At 62.3% G+C, this 17,935-nt stretch overlaps 2 protein-coding genes and 1 long non-coding RNA gene across 6 annotated transcripts; all 3 read right to left on the minus strand.

Annotated features, from left to right (window-relative positions):
- Window positions 1-564: 564 nt before the first annotated feature.
- Window positions 565-5,394, minus strand: LOC120392486. Of its 3 annotated transcripts, none has more exons than XM_039517270.1 (7): window positions 4,779-5,394; window positions 3,067-3,255; window positions 2,709-2,858; window positions 2,028-2,345; window positions 1,791-1,885; window positions 1,424-1,625; window positions 565-857 (listed from the first exon to the last, which is right to left on the minus strand). In XM_039517270.1, exons 2-7 carry the CDS (start codon window positions 3,242-3,244, stop codon window positions 724-726), a joined length of 1,077 nt encoding a protein of 358 aa, XP_039373204.1. In that variant the 5' UTR covers window positions 3,245-3,255; window positions 4,779-5,394; the 3' UTR covers window positions 565-723. The 3 variants fall into 3 exon arrangements, with proteins under 3 accessions (XP_039373204.1, XP_039373205.1, XP_039373203.1); XM_039517271.1 differs by lacking the exon at window positions 4,779-5,394 and adding an exon at window positions 3,972-4,206 and having other exon boundaries at window positions 1,424-1,619; XM_039517269.1 differs by lacking the exon at window positions 4,779-5,394 and adding an exon at window positions 3,972-4,206.
- Window positions 5,395-5,735: 341 nt separating this feature from the next.
- LSM2 (LSM2 homolog, U6 small nuclear RNA and mRNA degradation associated) lies at window positions 5,736-10,596 on the minus strand. Its single transcript, XM_039517073.1, has 5 exons — window positions 10,464-10,596; window positions 8,137-8,204; window positions 7,829-7,859; window positions 7,314-7,398; window positions 5,736-6,874 (listed from the first exon to the last, which is right to left on the minus strand). The coding sequence occupies exons 1-5, from the start codon at window positions 10,464-10,466 to the stop codon at window positions 6,714-6,716; spliced, it is 348 nt and encodes a 115-aa protein (XP_039373007.1). The 5' UTR covers window positions 10,467-10,596; the 3' UTR covers window positions 5,736-6,713.
- Window positions 10,597-13,379: 2,783 nt separating this feature from the next.
- Window positions 13,380-17,869, minus strand: LOC120392503. Of its 2 annotated transcripts, none has more exons than XR_005591702.1 (3): window positions 17,432-17,869; window positions 16,031-16,647; window positions 13,380-14,047 (listed from the first exon to the last, which is right to left on the minus strand). It is a non-coding gene; the product is annotated as an uncharacterized LOC120392503 (long non-coding RNA). The 2 variants fall into 2 exon arrangements; XR_005591701.1 differs by lacking the exon at window positions 13,380-14,047 and adding an exon at window positions 15,333-15,902.
- Window positions 17,870-17,935: the final 66 nt, after the last annotated feature.

The following is a 17,935-nucleotide window of genomic DNA, read 5'->3' on the forward strand; positions in this document are numbered from 1 at the left end:
TGCTGGCCCTATGCTACTGGGACAGGCTCTCAGCTGCAGGGCACCCCCTGGTGGCGGGACGGGGCTCTCAGCCTGCAGGGCACCCCCCGGCGGCCCCCTGCTGGCAGGATGGGGCTCTCGAGCCGTGGGGCACCCTCTGCTGGCAGGACAGGGCTCTCAGGCCACGGGGAGCCCCCTGGTGGTGAGATGGGGCTCTCAGGCGGCAGGGCGCCCCCTGGTGGCCCCCTGCTGGAGGGACAGGGCTCTCAGGCTGCAGGGCGCCCCCTGGTGGCCCCCTGCTGGAGGGATGGGGCTCTCAGGCTGCGGGGCGCCCCCTGGTGGCCTCCTGCTGGCGGGACGGGGCTCTCAGGCTGCAGGGCGCCCCCTGGTGGCCCCCTGCTGGAGGGATGGGGCTCTCAGGCCGCAGGGCGCCCCCTGGTGGCCCCCTGCTGGCGGGATGGGGCTCTCAGGCCACGGGGAGCCCCCTGCTGGCGGGACGGGGCTCTCAGGCTGCGGGGCGCCCCCTGGTGGCCTCCTGCTGGCAGGACGGGGCTCTCAGGCCAAGGGGAGCCCCCTGCGGGCGGGACGGGGCTCTCAGGCCACGGGGAGCCCCCTTGTGGCCCCCTGCTGGCGGGACGGGGCTCTCAGGCTGCGGGGCGCCCCCTGGTGGCCCCCTGCTGGCGGGACGGGGCTCTCAGGCTGCTGGGCGCCCCCTGGTGGCCCCCTGCAGGCGGGACGGGGCTCTCAGGCTGCTGGGCGCCCCCTGGTGGCCCCCTGCTGGCGGGACGGGGCTCTCAGGCAGCCCAGCTTGTTGCGCAGCGAGTTCTTGATGACGGCGGCACTGCTGGCCTGGAACTGTGACTGACCCACAGCATAGGCTGCGGGGGGGAAGAGAAAAGAGGGGTGAATGGCAGCAGCATCCCCCCCCCCCCGAATACCTTTATGATGGACCAATCCATTATAACCCCTCCCCGGGCTAAATTATTGCCTTCCCCTCCTGGGCTGCACCATTCCCTCACTCCCCTCCCAGGCCGTACCACCATTAACGCCCCCAGGCCGTACCATCGCCTTGCACCCCCTGGGCCATGCCATCATTAACCCTCCGGGCAGTATCACTGCCTAGCCCAACCTGAGCCGTACCACCACCGCAACCTCCCCCACCCAGGCCATACCATTGCCTGACACACACGGCTGGGCCATACCATCATCCTGCCCTAGGCCATACCATCATTGCCCCCCCCAGGCCATACTACTGCGTTACCCCACCCACTGGGGCCATACCATCGCCTGACCCTGATCCCTGGGCCATATCATCATTAGCCTGCCCAGTCCGCACTACTGCCTGCCCCCCTCTGAGCCGTACCATCATTGCCCCTCCCAGTCCATACTATTACCTGTCCCCGCCCCCCAGGGCCATACCATCGCCTGACCCCCCCGGACTCACCCACGATGGCGCTGACGATGGGGGGGCTGAGGCGGTGCAGCCCGTTCTCCCCGGACAGGTTGCTCCGCGCCTGCTCCTGGCGGGAGAAGAAGACGTCGAGCAGGAGCCGGGCCAGGGCCGTCTGGCTGCGGGCGCTGGAGCGGGCCAGGGCCAGCTGGGCGGGGTAGAGGAACACGCCCCCTCCTGGAACCAGCTCCTGCATCTGGGGGGCAGGGAGGGGGGCACAGAGGAAAGTGGGGTGGAGGCAGTAGGGGGAGCAGGCAGGGGTCAGGAGGGGGGATGGAAGGAAGAGGGGGAGGAGACACTGTTATAATAGGGACCCCTCCCCCCCACTATCCCCCAACCCACTCCCCACCCCCCAGCTCACCCCATGTTTCCAAGGTAGTGCAGGGTCCTCATAGAGCCCAGGCTCCGGCCGCACGGACTCACTGTCCACCTCCCTGGGCGGCTCCACATCGCCCCCTGCAGGGAACGGAGACACGAGTGACCACTTGCTCCCACGCTACTTCCTGAGAACCCAGGCGTCCGGGCTCCCAGTTCGCCCCCCTGCTCTGACCCACCAGATCCCATTCTCATCCCCGAGGACCCAGGCGTCCCGGCTCACCGAGTCTCTGGGCCAGCACAGCGTTCTGAGCCTCCAGCTTGGCGTATCGGTCCCTCAGCGCCTCCAACTCCTGTCGCATCCTCTCGCACTCAGGCCTGGTGCAGGTCTCGGTGAGCCCTGCCCAGATGCCTGGGTCTGCAGGGCCAGGGGAGCAGGGAACCCCGCAGCCAGAGCTGTCCACGTGGGGGCAGTCGGGGGAGGAGGAATGCCAGGTTTCCGAGGATGAGGTGCTTTGGGGGGTTGCCCGGCCCTCGTCCTCGGACACCTGGGTCCCTTCAGGGTCGAGCACGGAGGTGGTGACGTCATCAGTGTTGCCTCCTGGAATGAGACAAGGAACATTCACTGAATGAGACTTCTTGGTCTCTAGGGGAAGGGGACCCAGGCATCCGGGACGGCAGTGCAGGGCTCTCACCCCTAGGGGGCTGGAGACCAGGACAGGGAATGGGACCCAGGCATCCGGGATGGCAGCGCAGCACTCACCCTAGGGGGCTGGCAATCAGGACAGGGAATGGGACCCAGGTATCTGGGATGGCACTGCAGCGCTCGCCCTAGGGGGCTGGCGATCAGGACAGGAAATGGGACCCAGGCATCCGGGACAGCAGCGCAGCACTCACCCCTAGGGGGCTGGAGACCGGGATGGGGTATGGGACCCAGGTGTCTGGCACAGGGGGCAGCACCCACCTGTGCTCTGTTTCCGTCTCTCGAGGGGCAGTCTGTCCCGTCTCGTCGCCACCCGGCGGTGGGGGGGGTCCCGCAGCGTCCCGGCCCCCCAGCTGCTCCTGGGACAGCCCCCGGCCTGGACCTGGATCCGCTTCAACTCCTGCCTGTCCCCTGCGGGGAGAGAAGAGAGGATGGAGGGACAGACAGAGAGAGGGAGGAACAGACGGAGAAGTGGAGGGACGGATGGAGGGAGGGAGGGAGGGGCAGACAGAGAGGTGTGGGGGGACGGATGGAGGGAGGGAGGGAGGGACAGACGGAGAGGTGTCGGGGGGGGGAGGACCGGGGTGTGTCTGGAGCAGGGGGGCGCTCGCTCGCTCACCGCTGAGGGCCAGGATGCGAGCGCGGTTCAGCCCCTTGAAGAGGGGGCACCGGGCCGCCACCTCTTGGCCCGGCCGGTAGCGGGCGGGGTCCCGGCGCGGCTCGCTCACCGCCCCCAGCTCGATGATGCTGGAGAAGCCTTCGTCCAGCCAGTCCACCAGGGCCAGGCGCGCCGACATGGAGAGAGCCCCTGGGGAGAGACGGGGTGAGCCCCCCGCGCCCCCTACCCAGCCCCCCACACCCCCTACCCAGCCCCCCCACCCCAGCGCCCCCAGGGGAGAGATGGGGTGAGCCCACCATGCCCCTGCCTGGCCCCCCCCACACTCTGCCCAACCCCCACCCCAGCGCCCCTGGGAGAGATGGGGTGAGCCCCTGTGCCCCTGCCCAGCCCGCCACACCTGTGCCTGGCCCCCACCCCAGTGCCCCTGCCTGACCCCCACCCCTATCCAGCCCCCACCCCAGCAATCCCTGGGAGAGACGGGGGGAGCCCACCACACCCCCTGCTCCGGTGCCTCCTGCCCCGCCCCACCCAGCACCCTCTGCCCCAGCATCCCCTGCCCAGTGCCCTCCCTCCCCTGAAAACCCCACCCCAGTGTCCCCTGCCGAGCCCCCACCCCATTCCCCCTTCCCTCGCACCCCACACAGCCCTGCTCCCCACAGCACAGAGCCCCCGGCTCTGCTCCCTGCAGCACGGCGCCCCCTAGCATCTCCCTGGGGCATGGGGGCCAGCCCTGACTGCCAGGGGAGAGCGCCCCCTACCAACTCCGACTCCTTGCCCCCTGCAGTCCAGCTATGGGGCCTGTTGCAGTAATGTTAAATATTGGGGTGGGGTCCCCCACTGGCCAAGAGCCCCTCAGGGGCCTGTCATGGCCCCCTCAGCGCCCCCCTGCTGCAGCAGGACGGTACCTGGGTTTCTCCTTTTGCCTGCAAATGCTGCTCCTGTCTCCTCTGATTGCAGCCAGCTGCAAAGGCTGCTGGGAAGGGGGGGGCAGAAAGGGGTGGGGTCCCCCCTTTCCTCTCCCTTCCCCCCCCCAGCGGTGGCACCAGCTGCAATTGGCCCCCCAGGGTCTGCAAACAGTTTGCAAATGGGGAATGGGGCAGGAGGGAGGTGTGTGGGAGTGTCCCTCTGGGTGAGGGGGGGGGAGTTGGGGGCTGCTGCTTGGGGGCTCTGGGAGGGGGAGGGATCAGCCCTGCTGGTGCAAAACGTTTGCCGGATGTTTGCAGAGTATTTGCGGCTGGCAGGGGCGGGGGGGGATGTTAACCCCTGGGTGCCCAGGCTGCAGGCAGGGATGGGGATTCAGGGAGTGCTTATGGGATTGGGGTGGGGGGGCTAAAGGGTGATCATTTAAATAGGGAGGGAGGACCCAGGGAGGGAACCCAGGAATCCTGGCTCCCAGCCCCCACAGCTGTAACCACCAGACCCCACTCCCCTCCCAGCGTCAGGGAGGGAACCCAGGAGTCCTGGCCCCTAGCCCCCCCCAGCTCTAACCACTGGACCCTACTCCCCCAGGAGTCCAGCTCCCACCCCCCACTAACTAAACCCTACTGCTCTCTCTGTAGAAGCATGACGCAGAGTCACCCTGCCTTCCCATTGGCTGGCACTGCATCCCCACCCATCTCATGCCAACCAATCAGCAGCCAGTTAAGGGGTGAAGCAGCCAATCCCCAACCTTAGGACCATTAAAGGGGCAGCATCCACAGCAGTGACCTCACCTCACGAAGGGGATTACGCAATACTCTTCAAGTGGGCGGGGCTTAAGGAGCCACTATGACATCATCAAGTCACAGCTCACAGCCTGGCCAGTGAGGTCACAGCTACTCTTAAAGAGGGCCAGGCCTGATGACATCACCAATGGGCGGAGCTTAGAGCCTGCTGAAAGCAGTCTAGTGGAAGGGGTGGAGCCTTATCTGATGACATCATTTTTTTTTAAAGGGAGGCACATGGAGTCCCCTGATGATATAATAATTTCTTAAAGGGAAAGATCCCTTAGGACAGGGCATGTGAAAAGGGTGGAGCCTATTGCAAAGGGGTGGAGCCTGATGATGCAATAAGCTCAGTGGGCAGAGCCTACTGTTTGCAAGGGCAGAAAGTTTTGTGACAGATGAGGTCATCCTGAGAAAAGGGCGGAGCCTGAGTAACATTTAAAGTGCGAGAATCCCATTGGACAATGACAAGGTGAAAGGGGCAGTGCTTGTCCCAGGGTGATGTCATAGTAGTGTTTGATGATGCAATATTACTTAAAGGGACAGGCAGCCTTGTGTGCAAAAGCGAGAACACAGACCACGCTAAAGGGACCAACCAAGCACCCGCTCAACCCATCCACTCTGGAGGCCCCTCCCAGCATCGAGGGAGCAGACAAGAGAAGACTGGGTCATAGCTGAGGGCCCGGACGCCTGGGTTCTCAGCCCTGTTCTGGCCTGGATTGCTTTTGAGAGTGAGGAAGTCACCTCTCTCTGTGCCTCTGCTTCCCCACATGTAGAACATGGATCAACCCAGGCAGCCGGGACCCTACATGGGAGCCCAAGTGTCCAGGAGCCTGCACGGCAGCTCAGCATCTATAATGGGGGGGATGGGGGGAGGCACGTAGATGAACCTGGGCGTCTGGGCCAAGAGAGGACGCTGGGCTGGAGCAAACGGTAGACCCTACCATAAACAACAACAAAAGTTTGTAACCAGGCTCCAAAAACTTTTATTCCACCCGAGACTTCAAGCCATGAATCAAACATACAAAAAACCTTCATCCCCCTCGGCCCAAACCCTAAAAAAACCCCAATCCCCCCCAGGAAATTCAAACGCCCCACAACTCTTCCAGGATTTCGCCAGCTGGGGTTAATGGCACCCCAGGAGCGCAGTCCCTGCCCCTCCAAAGATGTGGGGGGAACTAAACACCCCCCTTAAAGAACAGGGAGAAATTAGAGTTTAAAAATAAAAATGAGGCTTAACTGGCCATGGCCCCGGAGGTGAAAGAGGGGGGCTGGGGAGATTCAAACCAGAACTAAGGGGACCCCCATAATCTTTCCCCCCCAAGGGCGGGGGACACGACAAGCCTAGGAACCACCCTGATATTCATCCCACAGGAGATAAGCAGCTCAGGGAGCACACAGAACTCAGGTGTCCTAGATCTGGGCATATTGGGGGGCAGGGGAGTTGAACCCAGGCATCCGGGCCCCTAGAAAGGGCACAGCCCCCACCCAATTCTCTTGAGTAGAAGCTGAGCCCCCATGCAGGGCCCCGGATGCCTGGGTTCCCCTCTGCTCTTCCTGTTCCCTCCCAAGCACAAGCGGAGATGATCCCAGGAGTCTGGAGGCCTGGGCTTGCAGAGAGAAACTCAGGCCTCCGGGGCCTGGGAGGGCAGGGTGAAAAGGAAGAACCCAGGCATCCGGGCTCCTGGATAGGGGCTGGGCTCCTACTCCCAGAGCGTGGAGGGAGCAGAGTGGACCCAGGAGTCCGGGCTCCTGGACGGCGACTCAGCTCCTGCTCCCAGCCAGGAGGGGGAGCAGCCACGGACCCAGGCGTCCAGGAGCATCGGTGTAGTGGCAGGAGCTGCCGAGCAGGGGGGATTTTACGGCTGGCGGGAAGCAGCCGGGTGGGGCAGGTCTCCGCCCTGCACCCCCTGCAGCAGGGAGGGAGGGGGGGCATGGGGGGGGTCACTGCTTCTGCTGCAGCGCCTCCTTGCGCGCGGCGTCCTGCAGCAGCTGCGTGTCCACCTCGTCCGCCGGCAGCTGCACGTAGCGCACCACGGAGCCGCGGATAAAGCAGTTCTTCACCGACAGCTGGGGGGAGAGAGCGGGGTTAGGGGGAGGGCCCCCTGCTGGCAGGGGGTGTCAGAGCCCACCCCCACACGTGTCCACACCCCCTGATGGCAAGGGGGTCTCAGAGCTCCCCCACACACACGTGTCCCCACCCCCTGATGGCGAGGGGGTCTCAGAGCTCCCCCCGCACGTGTGTCCGCAGCCCCTGATGGCGAGGGGGTCTCAGAGCTCCCCCCGCACGTGTGTCCCCACCCCCTGATGGCGAGGGGGTCTCAGAGCTCCCCCCCCATGTGTGTCCGCACCCCCTGCTGGCAAGGAGGGGATCAGTGTCTGCCCCCCTGTGTCTGTGACCCCGCCCCCTGCAGGCTGGGTGAAGACCCCAGACCCACCCTGTGAGAAATGCCATCAGCACGTCTGACCCCCCCACTCCCCGGACAACCGCCCGCTGCCCCCCACGCTCCCCACCCCCCCCCCCCCCCAGCAGGGCCCCTCCACCCCAGCCAAGGAGGAGGCGGCCCCTACCATGTGGGGTACTTCTCGGGTCCGTCACGCTGATGTCGGTCAGCTTGATGTTCAAGTACTGGCAGGATGGACAGACACACGGACAGTTAACACCCAGATTGGGGCGCTACCTTCCTGCTTCGCTCTTACAGGAAAGCGGGGGTGGGGCAGGGAATGGGGCACTGGGCCTTTCCCCTGTACGGGCGGCGGATCCGATCCGGCCCCAGGGCGGGGACTGGCTGGCTTTGGGGAAGAGGGGAGTCCATGGGGGCACCAGATCCGATCCGGCCCCAGGACAGGGGACGGGCTGGTCCGGAGGGTGGGATGGGGGGGGCGCAGGGGGCGCCGGCTCCGATCCAGCCCCAGGACAGGGGACAGGCTGGTTCAGGGGGTGGGATGGGGGGGCACAGAGGGTGCCAGCTCTGATTTGGCCTCAAAGCAGAGGAATCTCTTGGGCCAGGAGCACTGAGGGGGGGACACGCTCTGAAAATAACCTGGACATTTCTTACCTGATCCACAGAATGGAGGGTCCCACAGATACTGCAACAGAGAGGGAGGCGTGTTACCACAGGGGAACGGGGTGCAGGGGTTACAGCGGGGGGGTGCAGGGGGAGATGGGACTGGGAGCCAGAACTCCTGGGTTCTACCCCAGCTCTGGGAGGGGAGTGGGGGCTGGTGGGTTAGAGCAGGGTGGGCTGGGAGCCAGGACTCCTGGGTTCCCTCCCGAGCTCTGGGGGAGCGGAGGAGTGATGACTAGTGGTTAGAGCGGGGGGGGGCTGGCAGGCAATGGGGGACCCCCGTGTGCACCAGGACTCACCTCAGATCATTTTTTAACTCCACCACCACGTCCTTCCCCACCAGGGATTTGAAGAACGAATAGAAAAGCTGGTGAGAGATGGGGGGGAGGAGGTGAGACCCCCATGGAGAGACAGAGACATCACAGCTCCCCACCCCCGACTGCCCCCTTCGTCTGGGGCACCTCACCATCACCTCCCTGCAGCCCCCCAACCGCCCCCCAGACCCCATCCTCCTCCCGCTCAGCATTCACCCCCCACTGGGTCAGTGCCCCCCTCCCCCGAACCCTGGGGCCGGCCATCAGGCCGGGGGGGGATGGTGCATGTCAGCACCCCAGGGCCCCTCCATGCCAAGCGATGGGGCCTCTCCCCAGGGACTCACTGGCACGGAGCCGGGGGGGGGGGGTCCCCCAGTGCCTCCCCACCAGCCAGCGGCTCTCAGGCCGGCTCAGATGCCGGGTGCCCCTTGCCACCCCTCAAGGCCAGCCAGGGGGTCCCCCCCCCCCCGTCTCCAGGCTAGTTGGGGGGCAGCTCCTCCGCGGCTCTCCAGCCTGTCCCCGGACTCTGCCCCCGCTCCTCCCCGAGACTGCTAACCCCCCCACCCAGCACCCCCACCACCTCCAGCGCTCAGGGAGACGCGTGAGCCACTGATCACCCGCCCCCCAGCAACATCACTCGCCCCCCAACAGGCCCCAAGGCCGGCCGGGCCCCCACTTGCTTCCAGCTGCTGGAGAAATGTGACACGCTGCTCCCCCACCCACCCCCACATCTCCCCGGCTCCCCACATCCCCAGCTCCTGCATATCCCCAGACCCCACCCTGCATATCCCCAGACCCCCACATCCCCAGCTCCTGCATATCCCCAGACCCCACCCTGCATATCCCCAGACCCCACATCCCCAGCTCCTGCATATCCCCAGCTGCCCCAGACCCCATCCTGCATATCCCCAGACCCCCACATCCCCAGCTCCTGCATATCCCCAGACCCTCCCCACATCCCCAGACCCTCCCCACATCCCCAGACCCCTGCATATCCCCAGGCTGTCCCAGACCCCACCCTGCATATCCCCAGACCCCCACATCCCCAGCTCCTGCATATCCCCCCCCCTCCCATCCCCCAGACCCCCTGCATATCCCCCAGACCCCTGCATATCCCCAGGCTGCCCCAGACCCCCACCCTGCATATCCCCCAGACCCCCCCACATCCCCCTGCTCCCTGCATATCCCCCAGCTGCCCCAGACCCCCACCCTGCATATCCCCAGACCCCCACATCCCCTGCTCCCTGCATATCCCCAGCTGCCCCAGACCCCATCCTGCATATCCCCAGACCCCCATCCCACATCTCCCAGCATATCCCCAGACCCTCCCCACATCTCCCAGCATATCCCCAGACCCTCCCCACATCCCCAGACCCCTGCATATCCCCAGGCTGCCCCAGACCCCACCCTGCATATCCCCAGACCCCCACATCCCCAGCTCCTGCATATCCCCAGACCCCTCACATATGGCCCTGCTCATCCCTCAGCTGCCCCAGACCCCGACCCTGCATATCCCCAACCCCCACCACATCCCCAGACCCCTGCTCATCCCCAGACCCCTGCATATCCCTCAGCTGCCCCAGACCCCCACCCTGCATATCCCCAGACCCCACATCCCCTGCTCCCTGCATATCCCCAGACCCCACATATCCCCAGCTCCTGCATATCCCCAGACCCCCACATCTCCCCAGCTCCTGCATATCCCCAGCTGCCCCCACATCCTCCAGCCCCTGCATATCCCCAGACCCCCACATCCCCAGCTCCTGCATATCCCCAGCTGCCCCCACATCCTCCTGCTCCTGCATATCCCCAGACCCCCACATCCCCCAGCTCCCTGCATATCCCCCAGACCCCCCCACATCCCCCAGACCCCTGCATATCCCCAGCTGCCCCCACATCCCCAGACCCCTGCATATCCCCAGCTGCCCCCACATCCTCCTGCTCCTGCATATCCCCAGACCCCCACATCCCCAGCTCCTGCATATCCCCAGACCCCCACATCCCCAGACCCCTGCATATCCCCAGACCCCCCACATCCCCAGCTCCTGCATATCCCCAGACCCTCCCCATCCCCAGACCCTCCCACATCCCCAGGCTGACCCAGACACCCACCCTGCATATCCCCAGACCCCACATCCCCAGCTCCTGCATATCCCCAGACCCCACATCCCCAGCTCCTGCATATCCCCAGACCCCCACATCCCCAGCTGCCCCGGCTCCCCCACTCCCCATCGTGCCCCCCCCGCATGTCCCCCACCCCCCTCTCCCCGCGGCGGGGGGGGTTCCCGGGGGCAGTGACGTCACGCACTCACCATCCCGGCGGCGGCGGCGCGAGCCGCGTGGGGCAGCCTGAGCCCGGCAGCACAATCGGGCCCGGGCCGCGCAGGCGCACTGGGACTGACTTCGTTCCGGCGCGGACTCCGGCGGATGGGCGGGGCCGCTCCCTCGTCACGTGACCCAGGACTTGGGCCGAACGCGGAAGCGAGGGAGGAGGGGACAGGACGCTCTTAAAGGGGCCGCTCCCTGTTACTCCCCTTCTTAAAGGGGCCGCTGCTTGTTACTCCAGCTCTTAAAGGGGCAGCTCCCCAATATCCAGGCTGGCTCTTAAAGGGGTTCCCGCCCATTTCACTCTCATCCCCCCAGCTCCTGCCTCCCCTGCTCACAATGCAGCTCCCCCCACCTCCACCAGCCTCCCAGGGGCCACCGCGAGCCCCAAAACAGCGCCGGGGCCTGTCCCACCGGGGATCGGTTCGACCTGCCCCCAGCGTGGGGCCCAGACTGGCTGGCTACATCCCCATGTGGGGTCACCGTTCGGGCCAGAGGGATCCCACATCACGCCACAAGGGGCCTGAGACTGGCCCGGCCCAGCCCAGCGCCCGTCAACCTCTCCCACTGGCAGATCCCACCTCCTGAAGGGAACTGGGAGTGGGGGAGGGGAAATGGACAACTGGCCCTTTGAGATTATGGGGCATGGAGGGGGACAAATGGGTCTAATCCCCCCAGAAGGGGCTGGTGTCACCGTGTCCCCACACCTCTGAATGTGCAGCACCTCACTCAGTGGGGGCCAGGATCAGTAGGGGTCTAGGGTGGGGGGAAGGGCTGGGATTCAGGACTCCTGAGTTCTCTCCCCAGCTCTGGGAGAGGAGTGGGGTCTGGTGGTTGTGGGGGCGGGAGTCAGGACTCCAGGGTCTCCCCCCAGTTTGGGGAGTGGAGCCTGGTGGTTAGAGAAGGTGGGGAGGGCGTTCAGAGCCAGGTTTCTAATTACAGGAGAGAGGCTGATGAAGAGCCGGATGGGAAGGTGGGGAGGAAATTCCAGCATCACTTTAGATCCCTTGAGCAATATCGCTCCTGGGGAAGCTGAAGCCAGACGCCCACGCCTGTGCCAGCCAAGACCGGATCTACCAGCCCTGGCGGGAATTGTGAAACCTTCGCTTTGCCCCGTCCCCTATTATATTCCAATACTTGGCTAAGAGTTCGGAGCAAAGAGCTCTTCTCTGAAACCTGTAACCAAAAGACAGGTGAGGGGAAGAACGAAAACTTCTGCTATTTCTAAGGTTCAAAAAATCCAATAGCAAGAAAATCTTTCTAAAAATTAATGTGTATTATACTCCAATGCTTGGCTAATAGCTCAGAGAAAAACACTCATTGCTAAAACCTTTAACTCAAAACCAGGCAAAGAGACGACTGAATGTTGCTGCTACTTCTCAGGTAAAAAATAAATCCACTATTCAGAAAAGCTGCATCAACATTAACATGTGTTGTACTCAAATGCTTGGCTGACAGGTAGGAGAAAAATGCTCAGTTCTAAAAACTTCTGTAACTAACCCAGTGGGTTTCAATCTTTTGTCATTTGCGGAGCCCTACAAAATTTCAAATGGAACCGCGGACCCTTTTCTGTGGACCCCTGGGAGTCCGCGGATCACAGATTGAAAACAACTGTTCTATGGTAACAACAACCTTTTGCGGACCCCTTGGACATAGTCTGCGGACCCCCAAGGGTCTGTGGAGCACAGGTTGAAAGCCACTGAATTAAACAAAAGGTGAAAAGAAGAATGAATGTGTCTGCTACTTCAAAGGTTAAAATAGCTATTAGGAAGAAAAACTGTAAAAAAAATACTTATTATACTCAAATGCTTGGCTAACAGCTCGGAGAAAAATGTTCTTTTCTAAAGTGTCTGGTTCCTTCTAGTTAAAAAAAAACCCACGAGTGACAGGGACAGTGATTTTTGTATTATTATTTTTATGGCTAACTTAAAAAATGAAGAAGAAAACCTGGTAAAAATGAACGCTTCTACTCAAACGCTTTGGTGAAACCTCAAGGTGATGACGGCTTGTAACGTGCTAATGGCTGAATGGGAAGGGGGTCTGGACACGGGCTGGGGTGAGATATGTTGTAGGGAATGATGGAGAAAGAGACTCACCAATCCTCACTCCTGAGCTTAAAGTTCCTGTAACCACCGGGTGAGAAAACCGTCAGGGTTTGGGACCCTAGATCCCTTCCCCTGCGTTGGCAGCTTCAGGCTTCAAACATCTCACAGCACGAGCAAACGTCCGGCAGATCCATCAAAGGGAAGGGCTGGGGGGCTGCCCCACACGCTGGCCAGGCCCTCGCACCCCTCTCCCACCAGGGGTGCTGTGCACCTCAACGTGTCACCGCTGAGCTTTCCGTTATGTCAATCTGCTTTCGCTTCACCCTCCCACCCCAGATCCCCACTCACTCGGGGGGCAAGGGTGGAGACACTCCCATGGGGGCAGGGCCCCTCAGATCCTGGCTCCCATGTTGGGGGTGGAGACACTCCCATAGGGGCAGGGTCCCCCAGATCCTGGCTCCAACATGGGCGGGCTGGGGGGAAAAGACACCCTCAGAGGATCAGGTTCCCCTAGGTCCTGGCTCCCACGTGGGGGGTGGAGACACTCCCATAGGGGCAGGGCCCCCCAGATCCTAGCTCATGCCAGGGGGCAGGGAGAGAGAGTCAGACACCCGCCTAGAGTGACAAGGCTCTCCCCAAATCCCAGCTCACTTGAGGGGGGCAGGGATGGGGAATCAGACCCCCCCGATGGGCAGCCCCCCCAGATCCCATAAAGGGAGCCGGGGGGGTTCAGATCTGCTGTGCCCCAATTCCACCTCCCCCAAATCTCACCCCCCACCTTATCCCCCCAGAAAGAATCATCCCTGGCAAGGTCTGAGGTGGAGGATGCTGGATTCAGTGACATCCTGGCAGGCTACCAACCCTACCGGCTGCTCCGGGGTGGTTGTGAAAACACCCCGACTTCTCCCCACCCCGTGACTTCGCCCCGCTGTGATCCAGCTGGTCTGGGCATTCAGGGCGGGGTGGCGGGTATATAAACCTGGAGCCGTTCCCAGAGGATGAGGCAGAGGCACTGGGAGCGGGACGACGCCGGAGACCGGTAAGGATCTCTCTGGCGGGGAACAGAGGGGACACGCACACCAGCCCATGGTCCGGTGGCTCTTGGAGGTGTCTGGGCCTGGGGGGCTCCCTCCTGGGAAACGGGCTCTGGCAAAGATCTGGGGGCGGGGTGGAGAAAAGCACTGATGCCATCCTGGGCCGTGTAAACAGGACTCGGGAGATGGGATTTGCCCTCTGGGTTCGGCCCCGGTGCAGCCGCGGCTGGGATCCAGTTCTGGGGGCCCTGATTCGGGGAGGGCGTCGATCAGTTGCCGAGGGCTCAAAGAAGGGCCACGAAAATGATGAAAGAGCTGGAAACCCCGACTCCAGGAGCTCGGTCCGCGTAGCTCCCCAGTGGGGTTACAGGGAGGCAGGGGCCCCTCTAGGCATGGCTGGAAGCGGGAACAGAAGTTCGAGGCCAGAGAGTTTTCCGATCCGACGGCTGGACGCCGGCGCCGCCAAATTCAGATGGGAAGCGAGGTGTGACCCTGTAACAGGGAGGGGAATGAACCCCGGGCGCACTTTACCGAGGGTCGAGGCAGAGGCTCCGCCCTGGGCTGTTTCGATCGACACCGGGAGTTTGCTCGGAAGGATCTGTTCTAGTTGAATCGGGAATTAATTCAGGGAAGTCCTGGTTAGAGAGGTCGTGAACCGACCCAATCATCGGGGGGGGGGTCCCTCGGATGCTGGGAATGGAGATCGGTCAGAGATCTCCCGCTGACCCTGCGGCCTGGGGGGCGGCGGCGGCTGGGTCCTGGTTCCAGCGACCCCCGTTTAAATCCCGAGCGACCCCGCTGAGGTCAGGGGAGTCCGGCCCGGCCCTGGCGTGGATCCGGAGCCAGCCCGCTGCTGCCGGTGCTGTTTTTCTCACGGCGCGGACCCAAGCCGGATTGGCCAGGGGTCTAGGCAGGAGGCGCCCGGCAGGTTAGCACAGGGATCTGGCTCACACCACAGCCTGATTGCCGGCCTCTGCGGAGGCGGGCGGGTGGGGCCGTTAATTATGCTAGAAGCCGAGGCGACGGGCGAGCGGGAGGAGCTGCCAGCAGCACCAGCCCTGGGGAAATGGCACGGCCGGGGGTGGGAGCGGATCTCCATGGGAAGGGGGCCCTCCCCGGATAGCGTGCGGCGGGGTCACGCCGGGGTCCTGGCTGGGAGCCGGGGCCCCCCCATCCCAGGCGAGCCGGGCAGCCAAGCGCAGGAGGGGGCGCGAGCCCCAGACTCCAGCCCGGCAGGGGATTGGCGAGGCAGCCAGGAGGGACCCTGGCCCCGGCGCTGCCTGACCACTGGCCCCGGCGTTCCCCCCCCCACCAGGCGCAGGTGACCCCACGATGTGCAACCAGTGCAAGTGCTTCTGCCTCCTGCTGCAATGGATGTGGCACGTCATCAAGCGGCTCTGCAGGAGGAAGAGAGGTACCGGGGGGGGGGAGCGGGGCACCCGGGGGTGGGGGGTATCCGCGGCGGGGAACAGGGGCATATGGGGCAGACACATGTATGGATCCGGGGGAGGATGGAGGGACAGGGGCGGGAATGGGGCAGACACACAGATATGGATCCGGGGGGAGGCTGGAGGGATGGGGGTGGGGAATGGGGCAGACACACAGATATGGATCCGGGGGAGGCTGGAGGGATGGGGGTGGGGAATGGGGCAGACACACAGCTATGGATCCGGGGTGAGGCTGGAGGGACGGGGTTGGGGGGTGCAGGATGGAGCAGATACACAGATATGGAGCCCGTGTACGGGGATGGATAGAATATTATTGGGCTTAGGTTTAAGTTTCCATCTCTGCAGTGACGCCTGCGCTTTGCACTGCCCCCTACTGGGTGCAATAAGAACTGCGCTGCTAATCTTCCCAGGCCCTAGACCGTTCCCATCAGCAGAGGAGCAGGGACACTGGGAGCCAGGACTCCTGGGTTCTATCACTGGTTCTCCTCTCCATGCCTCAGTTTCCCTTTGAATTGCTATTTCGCTCCCACTGAGGCCAGGTGAACAACTTACTCTTAGCACAGAATCCCGCCCTGACTCCCTGGAGGGCAGTGGGGTTGCTCCAGATTGACACCGGCTCAGGATCCGGCTCCAGACCGGCTGGAACAGCGGCTGTTCCCCTGCAACCGGCTGGACCAGCTGCAAACTTGGGTGGAGGCTGGTGACACTAATTAGCCGGCGATTGGCCAATCTGCTGATTGGGCCATGTCAGGGTTGGAATGAAGCTAGTCAGGCCCAGCAGCTCTGCAGAATCATCCACCCCAGCGCTGGTCATGAGGGAGGGAAACTGAGGCACAAAGGTATTTGGAGGAGATCCGGTGGCAGCTGAGACAGGACATGGCCGTGGGGTGCGGCTGCTGCTGTTGGAGGTAGAAGGGAATGTTCAGCCTGATCTAACCACTAGACACCCCTCCCTGAGCCAGGAGAGAACCCAGGAGTCCTGGCTCCCAGCCCCCTCTGTTCTAACTCCTAGTCCCCACCCCCTTACCAGCAGATCGGTGGGTTCGCTGGCTGAAGACTCCCCCCGTCTGTGTTTTCGTTGCAGAATCTCGCAGGAGCGCCGACGAGACAACGTCCTTACTGGGCGACAGGCGTAATGCGGGGTCCTGAGGGGAGCCCGTCCCGGAGCTCTGCCGTCTGCCGGAGCCCCCCGTCCCCTCCCGCGAAGCCGGCTTTGGCCTGGCCACTCCCGCTTGTCGGGGGGGCTCGGATTCCTGGTCAGACCTGCCTGTGGAAGGAAAGAAAGAGCCTGTGGGGGCCGCGCCCCCTTGTGACCCCTGCTTTGCTACCTGCATGCGTTTTTCTCTCGCTTTTAATTATTAAAGAATGGTAGGGGGCTGGGTGGTGGATTTAGGCTAGAAATCAGGGCTGGCTGGCCCTATGGACAGCGGGGGCTCACGGATGAAGAGACACCCCCCCCAGCCTGCCAAGGAGCCAGAAGGGTTAGTTTGTTCATTACTGGCATTTCAACTCAAATGTCTGGGTATGAGTTGGGAGAAATCCAGTCTGTGTTAAAACTCAAAGGCCTCTGACTCCTCCAGCACGTTCCTGATCGTTTTCTGCCGATGAAAAGCGCCGTACAGGAGCTCGGCGTGCTGCTTAGCACTAAAAAGAAGAGGAGACAGAAAAGGACGGCTTAGTTCAGCTGCTCGATAATACAGATATTGAAAAAAAAATCAAAATGATCATCATACTCAGACGCTCAGAGATGATTTTGGAGGCAAACGCTCAGGGTGAAAAGTGAAACGGTCCCAGGTTCGGCTGGGAGGATGAGATATGCCATGACATTGTTCCCTTTTAAAGGTAAAAAGACCATTAGAATCAAACCTCCCTATTCTACCCAAATCTTCAGCTGTGAGGGGAAAAATGCCCCTTGCCAAAATGTCTGGCTCCTTCTGGGAAAAATAACGGGGTGAAAGAATAGTGCTGCTGTTTTGGGGGTTCAATAAAAACCCCAATAATAAGAAAAGCTGTAAAAAGAAATCATACTTCTTAGACTCAAATGCTCAAGTCACAGTTACAGAAAACACACGGCATTAAAAATCCCCAAGCTGACGAAGTGGGTTTTAGCCCACGAAAGCTTCTGCCCAAATAAATGTGTTAGTCTCTAAGGTGCCACAAGGACTCCTCATTGTTCAAGCTCACTGTGTCTTCCACCAACGATGGTGTTAACTTTGGGGATATTTCAACAGTCTGGCACAAACCCCATAATAAGACAATATTAAAAAAAAAATCCACATTCTACTCCAATGCCTGGATACCAGTTTGGAGAAAACCGCTCTGTGTTGAAAGTCTGAAGCTGCCCATCCGTCCAGAGAGTGGTGGGAACGTCGCGGTTAGTTCTAGCTAACAGGAACTGTGTTCAAAAGTGACTCGCTGTTCGACTCACACGTGTGGCTGAGGAGGGAAACGGTCTCGGTTAAAACCCCAAAGCTGGGGCTTCCTTCAGCGCACTCGGGTGACGTTGCTGCTGCTTCTAAGGTTAGAATGAACCCAGGAAAACGGTGCAGATTCCTTGCCCAATGCTTCACCCAGCCAAAGGAAGGTAAAGAAGAAACCAATGCCGCCCTAAACCCAGCCGCCTCTGCTCCCCGACAGCCCCCGCGGGCGCCACCCAGACCCAGCGTGCGCTGCGCAGACGGGGGATTCCCAGCCCCAGTGCGTTGTCGGCTGAGCTTTCTACCTCTCAGCGGAGCGGACTGTGGGGCCGGCAGGGGCTGCGTGCCAGGGAGAGGCAGCTGTCACTGGATTCCTTTGCCTGGCAAGCCAAGGCCGACCGGTGTGTAAATAAATCCTGTATTGAGCTAACAGTGTCCCTGGGTCTGTGTTTGTATCTGCACTGGGGAGAGAACCCAGGAGTCCTGGCCCCCAGCCCCCCTGCTCTAACCACTAG

This window comes from Mauremys reevesii, unplaced genomic scaffold, assembly GCF_016161935.1.
Source record: "Mauremys reevesii isolate NIE-2019 unplaced genomic scaffold, ASM1616193v1 Contig1, whole genome shotgun sequence".
In the NCBI taxonomy this organism is placed as follows: Eukaryota; Metazoa; Chordata; order Testudines; family Geoemydidae; genus Mauremys; species Mauremys reevesii.